The 12,504-nt window shown below is 40.1% G+C and overlaps 1 protein-coding gene across 1 annotated transcript in view; it reads right to left on the minus strand.

Moving 5' to 3' along the window:
- LOC143924325 (neurobeachin-like protein 1) overlaps positions 1-12,504 on the minus strand; it is a 204,938-nt gene that overhangs the window by 74,885 nt on the left and 117,549 nt on the right. Inside the window, exons 24-25 of the mRNA XM_077448575.1 lie at positions 7,053-7,141; positions 2,287-2,871 (exon numbers count right to left, since the gene is read on the minus strand). Coding sequence (XP_077304701.1) covers positions 2,287-2,871; positions 7,053-7,141 — 674 coding nt within the window. The remainder of the gene's footprint in view (positions 1-2,286; positions 2,872-7,052; positions 7,142-12,504) is intronic.

Consider the following 12,504-nt stretch of genomic DNA (forward strand, 5'->3'; position numbering starts at 1 on the left):
TTTTTTTGTCTGATATTTACAGTTATTGTAAAGGCAGGTTGTTTATCTTAATGCATTTTATGCATTAAGATAAAAAGCCTTCTGTGTGCAGCAGCCCCCCCCCCCAACACTTACCTGAGGTCCCTCTAGATTCAGCGATGTTGCAGGAGTTGCTCAGCTGCCCGGGACTCCCCTCCTCATTGGCTTAGACAGTCAGCCAATGAGGAGAGAAAGGGGGTGGGGGGCGGGTCCAGGTCACAGCTCCGTGTCTGAATAGACACAGGTAGCTGTGGCTCGGCTTGGGTGCCCCCATAGCAAGCTGCTTGCTGCGGGGTCATTCAACAGGAGGGTGGGGCCAGGAGCACCGTCAAAGGACCTGATCGGGGCTACTCTGAGCAAAAGCACAGGGCAGGTAAGTATGACATATAATATATAACTATTAGATTTCCAGTGTGTGGTTTTCATGTATAAGATATAGACACTGCATGACTCCCAATTATTTTTAAAGCAGCACATTCTTGTGGGATAAGGGACACTCAGCTTTCCCTAAATTTTACAAGAAGGCCAAGTGGTGTTACCCTTATCGAACACACCAGAATCCAGGTGTAAGGAAGGTAATTTTTTGTTTTATTATAAATATTATCTTTAAGTTTAAACTAGCTTTATTAATTATTGGGGGAAGGGGGGTGCTAAGAAATAAGCAGACCTTGTATTTTCATGCCAGGCCCACTGAAATAGGTGACGGCATAGACCAAGCCTTAACAAATTTGCTTTGAAACTAGAAACCAGCTAAAAAAAGTTAGAAGCCAGTGTTTTTTATCTAACAAAGCTTATAGGTAGAAGAACATGTAACATGTTCCGGAAGGTGAACTTATCCTTTAACCCTTTTTTGAACCATTTTTGCGTTTTTGCACACGTTTAAAAAAATAATTTTAGGTCTAAAGATAAAATAAAACCCCCAAAACATTATATATTTTCTGAAAGCAGACATGCTAGGAAATAAAATATTGTTAGTTCCAATTTTTATATATCCCATGATATTACTGCAAAAGTAATAACATTTCAGTAAAAAAACAAAACATTAAAGTTGATTTTAGGGGGCACAAAAACACAATAAACTGCTAAATTTTTTGGTAAACGATAATAGCCAAGGTTGCACCAAGTAAATAGATACCAAACATGTCAAATCTTAAATTTGCAAGCGTTTGTGAAATGGCGACAAACTTCAGTACCCTATAATTTCTATAGGCGACACTTTAAAAGCCCCCTATAGGTAATCAGTTTAGCGTTACAAAGGAGGTCTGGTGTTAACATTACTGCTCTCATTCTGGCGTGTCTCCCCTGTGCTCCACTGAATGTACATCGCACTGCATTACATTCCTTCCCAACCTTGAAGCCGGGGAAACTGTCAACTGAGACATGGAAGTGACATCATGCACGTCACTTCTGGGTCAGCAACAAGGAGAGGGACGCACGCATGTCCGCTTTCCTTTCTCCTCTCTTCCCGATGCAACCCGCTATGCCGGTCCCAGGCCTGCAGATGGTGCAGATGGTGGGCAAGCGAAGCCTGGGATACATAGCATGGGCAGGGTGCGCGGCAGCTCAGGTGCCAGAATAATATTTCATACCAAAAATTTGTTGAGCCCCGGCATAGACCACAATTTATTTTGTCTGTTTAGGAAACCAGTTAATTGGCATACCCTCCCAGCTTTAGAAACTGAGATAAAATGTCAACAGGCTACATTTGGAGATCTAAAGCATTCCAGAATAGGAAAGGATTCAAGAGTTATGTAGATTGGAGTACTTTTTGAAAATTTTCTTTTTTTCTCAGTATTCTTCTTCTACCTCTACCAGTCTCAGACCTGCCTTTATTGTAAAGAAGCTTTACCAAAGTGCCAATGGTATCTGTACCATATACACAGAGCAATTATCAAACTGAAACTGCTGGCACTTAATGTCAATTACTATCTAAGCATACTTGCCAAGGATACCGTAGCAAGATCTATTGTAGACCAGCAGACAGATGGATGTTTTTTACACATTTTACACATGACTGCAATATTTCTGCAGTACATTTGAGCACATACATGAACTTCTGCTTCTATTCCTGCTGGCAGGAACACACTTCCCCCAGATGTCCTGTACATCAGGGAATCTTTCTGCAGAAAGGCGGTGAGACAAAAGCTTGGGACAACAATTTCTGCTCTCTTTCTTACATAAGAGCCAGTTTTACAATAGTTGTAAACAATACATTTTCAGATTTATAAAATTAGCCCCGTGTTGTAATAGCCCTAAATTAAGTCTCACCTCTTTGCTTTCTAAGTTCACAGTGAGGGATAGGTCATCCCTGAAAAGCTGATTAGTAGAACTGATAGACTCTTTGTCCATTCGATCAGTAGGGAAGGATTTAGAAGACTCTATTGGTGAAGGAGTACTGATTTGGCTTCCAGGTGTTGGATTTTCAGTGTCCCCCAAGTCAAAACAAGCCAGTTCCAGGGTTAGATGGGAATGATCACTGGGCCACATGTCTGGGTCTTCCACTCTAAGCTGGGCCTCACTGAAAGAAGGGTCATCACCATCCAGCAGTGTGCAAGTAGACTGGATACTTGAATTCAAGGATCTGGGTTCTTCAGAGCACCAGCTGTGATTAATATTATTTGAATTGATGCTATCCATTTTATCCACAGTCACCCTTCCTGAATAACTTCTCTGAGACTCCTCAGTTGTGCTGTTTTTGTCTTCCTCTTTAATACTGTCAGGACAATTTACTTTAGAATTGCTCTTGAATTCAGAATTTTCCTTCAAGAAGAATCTAATAAAAGTGTCTTGCCAGCTAACTTGTTGGGCAATCTGATAAGCTGCATCTGGTTGGAACTGTAGGAGCTGCAAAACCTACACAAAAGGAAAGAAAACAAAATAGAGAAATTACACAATTAAAGCAGTTGTTACCTGCTTTTACATACACATTATATATATATATATATATTTTTTTTTTATATACACACACACACACACACACACACACACACACACAGCCTTGAAAAAGTATTCATACCCCTTGCAATTTTCTACATTTCGTCATGTTACAACCAAAATGTAAATGTATTTATTGGGATTTTATGTGATAGACCAACACAAAGTGCCATATAATTGTGAAATGAAAGGAACATTATAAATGTGTTTTATTTTTATTTTTACAAATAAATAACTAAAAAGTGTGACGTGCATTTGTGTTCAGACCCCTTTACTCTGATACCCCTAACCAAAATATAGTGGAATCAACTGCCTTCAGTAGTCACCTAATTAGTAATAGTGTCCACCTGTGTGTAATTTAATCTCAGTATAAATACTGCTGTTCTGTGAAGCCCTCAGAAGTGTGCTAGAGAAGCTTAGTGAACAAACAGCATCATGAATGCCAAGGAATACACTAGACAGGTCTGGGATAAAGTTGTGGAGAAGTTTAAAGCAGGGATAGGTTATAAAAACTATCCAAAGCTTTGAACATCTCACAGAGCACTGTTCGATCCATCATCTGAAAATGGAAAGAGTATGGCACAACTGCAAACCTACCAAGACATGGCCATCCACCTAAACTGACAGCCTGGGCAAGGAGAACATTAATCAGAGACGCAGTCAAGAGGCCCATAGTAATTCTGGAGGAGCTGCAGAGAATCTATCCACATAACAAATATTAGTCTTGCACTCCACAACTCTGGCTTTTATGGAAGAGTGGCAAGAAGAAAGCCATTGTTGAAAGCCACATGGCTTATGGCCATATGAAAGCCATAAGCCATACTCCTGTTTGCAGTTTACAAAAAGCCATGTGGGGGACACAGCAAACATGTGGAAGAAATTGCTCGGGTCAGATAAGACCAAAATTTTACTCTTTGGCCTAAAAGCAAAACAATATGTGTGGCAAAAAACTAACACTGCACATCACCCTGAACACACCATCCCTATTGTGAAACATGGTGGTGGCAGCATCATGTTGTGTGGATGCTTTTCTTCAGCAGGGACAGGGAAGATGGTCAGAGTTGATGGGATAATGTATGGAGCCAAATACAGAGAAATCTTAGAAGAAAACCTGTTAGAGTCTGTAAAAGACTTGAGACTGGGACGGGGATTCACCTTCCAGCAGGACAATAACTTTAACCATACAGCCAGAGCTACAATGGAATGGTTTAGATTAACGCATATTCATGTGTTAGAGTGGCCCAGACAAAGTCCAGATCTAAATCCAATTGAGAATCTGTGGCAAGACTTGAAAATTTCAGACAATCTCCATCCAATCTGACAGAGCTTGAGCTATTTTGCAAAGAAGAATGAACAAGAATGTCACTCTAGAAGTGCAAAGCTGGTAGAGATATAAACAAAATGACTTGCAGGTGTAATTGCAGTGAAAGGTGGCTCCACAAAGTATTGATTCGGGGGGCTGAATACAAATGCATGACACACTTTTCATATATTTATTTGTAAAACAAATATCGCAAACCATTTATCACTTGTCTTCCACTTCACATTTATCATAAAATCCCAGTAAAATAAATTTCTGTTTTTGGTTGGAACATGGCAAAATGTGGTAAATTTCAAGAGGTATGAATACCTTAGAGGTATATATACACACACACACACAATAAATATATATATATATATATATATATATATATATATATATATATATATATATATATATATACACACACACACACACACACACACACACACACACACACACACACTCTTTCTATTTAACAACTGTCAAAGAGATCAGCTCTGCGAACACCGATTGTGGGTAACACCACAAGCATAAAGTCGATAATATCACAGAGCTGAACCTAGTCCCTAAAACCATAGTTACAAAATTAGAAAGTTTAAAATGTAGATTCCCCTGATGAGGTCACATGACCTGTGATGCACCGCATAGGGCAGAGCCTGAGAGAGTCCTGTGGCACCCTTGTGGATAGGAGGAGTGTGACACCATATGGCAAGCATACAGAAGAAGCTCTGTGGCCTCGGGGTGCTGGCGTCGCCATCTCATCTAAGGGAAACCAGCAGTGAAGCCTTGAGGCTTCACAGCCGGTTTCCTACTGCACATGTGCGAAGCGCGCTGTGCTTTGTGAATGGCCTGATGGTGGGAGGAGGAGGGAGGCCGACCTTCTGATTGAGTTCACCGCTGAGAGCTCAGCCGGAAGTGGGAGTGGGTAGCTTTCTAAACCAGGTACCCGCTCCCCTGCCGAAAGGTGCCAAATGTGATGGGGGGGGGGGGGTGTTAGGGCAAACAAGGGGAGCTTCCCCTTTCACAAGGATGATATGAACCCAAATTATATTTTACACTATCGCAGAAGCATTTATAAAATGTTATTAGTTGGAAAAAGAGACAGACTATTTCTTAGACAATTTTCTTGTATTTTCTCTTTTATTGCATTTGTAGCATACAGATTAAGTTAGGTGATATTTTGCATTTGTACTGAGCATTATTTGCTACGAGACTGATTATGGCATATTGGTTATACATTGAGACTTATTAATACATTTTTAGTCAGCAGATATGTCTATAAGACGTGTGATTGTGGTTCTTTAACACATTTTATGTGTCCAGCATAATCACATCCTCTTATTTGCTGCTAAAGACAGATCACTCTATAGGTCACTGAATATAATTCAATGTCATTACGGGCTTTCTTCTGATCGGTGTGGATTGAGAAAAAAAATCTCTGGCATCGAATGAACAAATTTAAGTTAAAGTGGATGTAAACCCCATGTTAAACAATTAGAGATAAACACACTGTGTTAGCCCTTTCTTTAAAGAGGTACATTAATTGTACCTGCATTTTCTCATCCCTGTGCCTGTGTCACAGCCCTCCGAAAAATGCCAATCTGTGGGCGTGTCTACAGGCTGGAGCTCAGTAGGTCGAGGGACCATCACAGGACTCCCCTCCCATCTGTACACGCCCCCTTCCCCCAGCAATCACACTAGCTCAGCTTAAATGCTGAGCTGAAATCTGTAAAATTAGTTCTCATAAACAAGGCAGCATTTGGGGCACAGGGGGATGCAAACTTTTATAGCAGGAGAGCAAATGTCAGTAATCAGTACATGGACACTGCTTATCTGTGCTTCTCTCTGCTAACAGAGGAGGAAGGGGGGCTAGACATCACTATGGACATCAATATGGACAGAGCGAACAGCTTCACACAGATTTAACCCTACAACTGCCAGGGAGAGAGCCAAGGACACAATTAACCCCTCAATGGTGGGGCACTTTTACTGTAATGCCCTACTTTCAAGTAAAAGTGCCCAGCCATTGAGGGGTTAATTGTATCCTCCTGCTCGGCTGTGTGAAGCTGTTCGGCTCTGTTGATAATGACAGTGATGTCTCCCTCTCCCTCTCTCCTGGGGCTGGAGCTCTTTCAGGAGCGATCTGAGATTGGCTGTGGGAGACATGCCCCTTCTTTCATGCCCATGCATAAGTCTCCTAATTAGTCTGTCGGTCACAGGATACGGGAGGTAACGACCCAAAATTTTTTGTGTGTCCGTTTCCTTCACTGTAGGAAATTGGAGAGGATTGTAGATGACTGGCTGGTCCTTTCCTGACCAGACTGGGGGCAGATGGCTTCTATTGCTTTGCTGTGTGAGGTAGACTGCTTATTTCAATTTTGAGATTTCAAGTTTACTTCCACTTTAATTAATTCTTACCTGGTAATTTTGTGAATAACACATTTGCCGTCCCTGGGTGGCTATGCGCACTCCTTAACTACATCTAGTGAGGAAGCCATGGTTGTCAATGGTGTCTGCCTTTTCTCCACTCCACTACATGGGGGGGGGGGGGGGGGTTTGATGGAATTAGTAGTTTATTTAAGATATAGAACATTGTTTTTGCTTCCAATTCACCTCACAAAAAGTGACTGGCATGATTAACAGAAATGTTCTGTACTTGTTGTAAAACAAATGCAGCCGCCACACCTAAGGAGGACTAATAAGCTGCAATATATTACATTTTTATTCTATGGTTTAGTTATACGCATGTGTGTGTGGTCATCAAATTGTTTTTGTTTAAATAAACCTTTTTACTTACCTTTCTACAGATGGCCACACGTACAGATAGGTCAGATTTGTGGGACATATGCACAACTGCTAACAGATCTTTATAGTTTACAACTGGGTCTGTAAGTCAGGGGGAAAAAAACAGCAAATTACTGAAGCCATCGTTTTTAAGTCTGCATGAAAAAAAAAAAAAAAAAAAAAAAAGGTGTCACAGGCAAACCTCATTTATAGGTGTCTTGTCAAATAGCGTCCTCCATCAGATAGTGTCCCCTGCGTACTGCGCATGTGCAGTACACAGGAACACAGATTCCGAAAATTGCCGAGGATGAACGGCGCCTGCGCCGTGAGTCCAGGTTCTATCCCCACTATCCAAGTGGACATAGAGTTAGAATAAAAAAGAGCCGAGCGGAGCAAGGCCGAGCCCGAAGTGTGGCGAGCGAAGCTCGCCCGTGAGGGGCCCTCTAAAATTCACAACCCTATGTCCGCTTGGATGGTGGGGCTACCACCTCCACTCACGGCGCAGGCGCCGTTCAGCTTCGGACACCATTTGATGGGCAGACACTATTAGGCAGAACACCGGTAACCAGCCAAATGCAATGAAACACAGAAATTCAACACAATGCTTATTCTGTGCTCTGGACCAATGACCTCAAAACCTACAATAGGGCTAGATTAAATTTCTGCACCTGGTAACAGTTTATTTACATTACTGAGATAAAAAAAATGACTTGTCTTAAAGACTCAACTTGACTTTTAACCACTTCCTGCCCAGCTTATTGTTAAATGACAGTTGGGCTGGACCTTCTTCATTCGGGGTTGTCATATGACGTCCTCCCAGAACACGACTTGCATGATCTGTCACCGGCTGTGTCCACTGGATCACATGATGGTGACATGACAATTGTAAACAATAGATGGCTTTTGTTTATGCCATTCATTATGTACAATTGTGTTGCTAGCTGTGATTGGTCAAAATGATCACATGGTACAGACAGGGCCAATCACAGCACATCTGTACAACAATAGACACTGTTGGAATCAGACAGGAGTTATTATTATACATCTACACCGCTGTTTGTACAGCCGAACTCAGCCATGTTGATGTTTGCATGACACATGTTTAGAATGTGTAGAGGAATGTGGCAGAATCTGCATATCAAAGGAGTTACCTTCAGCCCAAATGGTGAACACAAGCTTCAAAGAGATTGATGACAAAGACGGCCCAGGGCACATCAGATGGGACTGGCCACAAAGCCAAATATGGCAGAACAGTCAGTGATATTAGGAGGGCTGTCATGTGAACACTGATTGGTCCAAACCAAATGGGACTGGCAGTAGGGTGTGGTATGGGTGAGGTATGTTTAACAAAAAGGTTCGCAACCATGAGGTCTTTCTCTGTCCCTCTGTATTCCATCAGGAGATCCAGTCATGAGGTGTGGCTGCGAAGGTCGGATAAGTATGGCTTAGATTGCACTGTGATTGTATGCTATGTATATTATTGTAACTTTTATTGATACTTGATGCACATTTTCCTTATTTCCTTGGGAAATAAATGAGATTTAATTGACCTTAAACGTGTATTGATTTCATAGCCAAGGGTGATAGCATTGTGATAGTAACAATAACATGTGCTTGGCTTATTGATTGATAGCTAAACTATAGGGACTAAACAAAGGAATACATAACTGATAATAATAAGAATAGAGTGTATTGATCAGTTACTTCATTTGGCACCCCAGAAGGCGTGTAAAACGTATTTTTACACAGAATCCACAAAAATCTAAGGTATTTTTGTTTGAGTCCCTGTAAGCACAGATGCTCAAAGCCACCCAGAACTGGAAGTCATCTTTAGTGTGGACAAGATTAGCGCTGGCTCGCGAATTCTGAAACCACGCTTGGATGAGCAGGAGGATTCTGGGAGATATTCCACTGGTAGAACGGACGCGTAAAACCTGGTGAGAATTGTGACTGATATATATATATATATATATGTACATTATTGTTGTGTTTGCTGCAGAAACTGTAACCAGAGGGCAAATTGGCGCACTGGCGAGATAAGGGACTGATCATCCCTGGTTATGTGATATAACCGCAGATTGACAGGATAAATCATACAATTTTGAGGGAAAAGTGGAAATATCCACGTGATTGTGAAAAAGCGGTCTGTCCCAATAGAAATTCCCTATGACCTGCTATCGGGTAGAAGAGCATTGAATAAGAGTGTGTTCTCCTACAGAAATTCGTGGGTAAACGGATTTGTATTTGTTGTTGTTGTTTTTTTTTTTTTTTTTTTTTTTTGGACTGGGACCACAGGTCAAAGCTAGCTTCTAAACAGCTTCCTCTATGTCGTTGTGTGCTTGGTATCTGATTGTTTAGTGTATTGCTAATGCACAGTGTTGGTTAGAGAGTGGCAGGAATTACCATACATCTTTGAGGAAAAAGTGGGAGAAGTATAGGTTTTTTATTTCTACACACGTGAGAGTGAAATAGCTCTGGTCCAATAGAAGACCAAGGCATTGATTAAGAGTGTGCCTTGTGTCTTGTATGCTGTAGAACCACAAGTCACTGGAAATTTAAACGGTTCGTATTTTTTTTTTTTTTTTTGTTGTCCATTTGTTATCTGTTTTCTTTTGTCTAAGCAAGATTGCTCAACCAGTTGGTGTGGATAGGCTAATTAGCATATCAATGGAAGCCATTGAAGGTTTCGTTAGCAAGCATGGTGGGATTAGATTTCAAATTACTCACAAAGGTAAATTAACATATCAGTTTAATGAACTTTTAAAACAATGTGATGCACATAACAGTCGCATATTTAATACATCAAAAAAAGGCAGGAAACAGAGAATGGCCAATGCCTTATGCATGTTAATGAGAATGAAAGAAATTGCGGAACAAAAAGAATTAGAATGGTTTGCTGATAGAGAAAAAGTGATGGAACAGGTAAGTGATATATCAATCAGGATTGAAAAGGCTGATGCGGATGCTTGTAGTCGGATTAAACAATTAGTGGCTGAGAAATGTGTATTGCAACAGAGATTAGATGAATTAGAACAAACGTGTAAATTGAGAGAAAGTTGCATTGCCTCTTTGAATCAAAGGGAGGCTGAGAATTTGCAGGTTATCACAAGGCTTAAGGCACAAGCAGCCATAATGGAATTATCCTCCAAGTGTGCAATAGTGGAGGTACCCTCCGCACATGCTCAGGGTAGAGAAAAGCTAGAAGTGAAACATGAAGAAAACCCGTATGCTATTATCACTGCAAATGATAGTAATGTGATGGGAATCGATGTGGAAGAAGCAAATAAAGGTGGGATAACTGCACTTGAAATTGACTCAGGAGTTGACACTTCGGATGACTCCTCAGACAACGAAAGTGTAAAGTCTGTGCATTCCAATCGCAGTAATATTATCCAGCAATGTGGGTTTCCAGCGCCATATGCTAAAAAAATGGCCTATGCAGGGAAACCAGAACTAAAATGTTTTTTGTGTAAAAGGGGGGGTCACACTTCAAAATATTGTCGGGCGGCGAATAATGATATCGAAAGGAAATTATACCCGAAAACGACCCCAAGGCTTCGTGTGTGTTATTCAGCCAGGTGGGGTAGCCATCCACAGCACAGAACCAATGGTAATCAAACCCATTTCCCGTGTAAAACGCAAATGCGGGGTCTAGAAACTAAAAAGCAATATGTAGGACAGTTGTGTAGAGTCAAAATGGAGATAGACGCATGGTTACTCAAATATAGCACTGGGGGAAACAATGTTAGCAGAACTTAGTGAGCTGCAAGCATGGTAAGAATATTCTGGTCAATGTTTCCCGGCTATGAAAAAGGTTTGATGTAAGTTTCAAGTTCAGAATATGATAGAGGACCTGGATATAGATATACATTTTTTTTTGTTTTGTACTTTTAGGGATAAACCCCTGAATTGGTATTGTGGTTTTTCGTTTGTGTGGTTAAAAGATGTTTCTGTTATGAGGTTTTTTTTTTTAATCTTATGCTTCTTTACTCTTCTCTTATTGTCAGTCTTTGTAAACTTTTCCTGAGTATCCAATACTGCTGATTAACATAAGAATTGGGTGTAATCACTTGTGTGTTCCTTTTTCCAGAGACCAGGAAGGAGTTAAACTGGTTCGTATACAGACATTTGCATTTGTTTGCAGGTCTCTCAAAGTGAGAACAATGGGAAAATATAGCAGAACATGGGTTAGGTTATTGTAAATGCATAATCGATTATCACATGGTACCATGAGCTCATTAGTTAGTAATTGTTTGCAAACAATGAAAAATAAATAGTACTAAAAAGAGTTACAAATGAAGCTAAAATGTTGTGATGATACATATGCTTTGTTTTGTTTTTGTTTTCCCCATTAACTAATTGTATTTCAGATTGGAATAAGCACTCTTTGCAGGAGAAAAGTCCATGGATGGTGTTAACTAAAAGTTGAGTGTTTGTCATTGTTTTATGATGGTTGTCTTGTCATGTTGTTTGTGTGATCATGGCCAGATTTTTTTTTTTTTTTTTTTTTTTAATTTATTTTTATTTTCATTTTTATTTTTTATTTTTTTTTTATTTGTATTTTTTTTTTATTTTTTTTTTCTTCTAAAAAATTTTTTTGTTGATATTGGTTTAGTCCTCTATGTTAGTTATATTTTTATTCAGGTGGAAAAGTAGTAGGTCTAATCCACCTGAAAGGGGGGGAATTGACAATGCCCTCAGTTAGAACCAGTCACCTGAAAGGGGGTAGTACATACATCGTAAAGATACAGATAGATGCATTGTTTTTTTTAGTTTGTAAAATTTGAAGTTTTTGAGAAGCAACACTGACGTTCAGTTTTAAACGGTTTTTGATCATACCATGGGGATCCATTTTACAGCGGGTGTAGCCTAAAGAGGTCATGGTTGTTTGGATAGTTTGGTCAGAGTTGCAGAAGCCAGGAATACTGAGGTCCTGGGCTCCAAGGAGGGAACTATAAGTAAACATGGTAAGCGATCAGATATTGTGGATAAGAATTTGATACTGCTCTTGTTTTCACTTCCAGAATCCAAGTGGAGCGAGAATTGGAGAGGCTTCTGGAAGATGGATGACAGATGATCATCTGGTTGGCAGTTTGTCTGTGCCACACCATACCACAAATTTGTTCTGATAAACATCAGGAGAGGAAAAAAGGAAAAACTTGAAAGATTCAGAATATACTTGTTTTTTTTGGTATGGACAATTTGGTGCTAATGCTGAATCTGAAAGACTGTGCCTAGCAAGAGAACTTGTGAAATATTTTTGCTGAAGTCTCTCCTGATGAATGCAAACATGTTATTTATACATGTGCAATGGGTTGGAGGTTGGGGAAGAGTTATGACACATCCAATCCGTCAAAACATGAAAATGTAAAATATGTGGTTTTTTGTTGGAAGGAGGAATTGAAAGAAGAAAGGTTTTAATGTATTACATGTATTGGTGTAACGGAGTTAATATGGTGCAGGTA

Source organism: Lithobates pipiens, unplaced genomic scaffold, assembly GCF_037356315.1.
Source record: "Lithobates pipiens isolate NorthernLeopardFrog02 unplaced genomic scaffold, aLitPip1_a1.2 Scaffold_22, whole genome shotgun sequence".
In the NCBI taxonomy this organism is placed as follows: domain Eukaryota; kingdom Metazoa; phylum Chordata; class Amphibia; order Anura; family Ranidae; genus Lithobates; species Lithobates pipiens.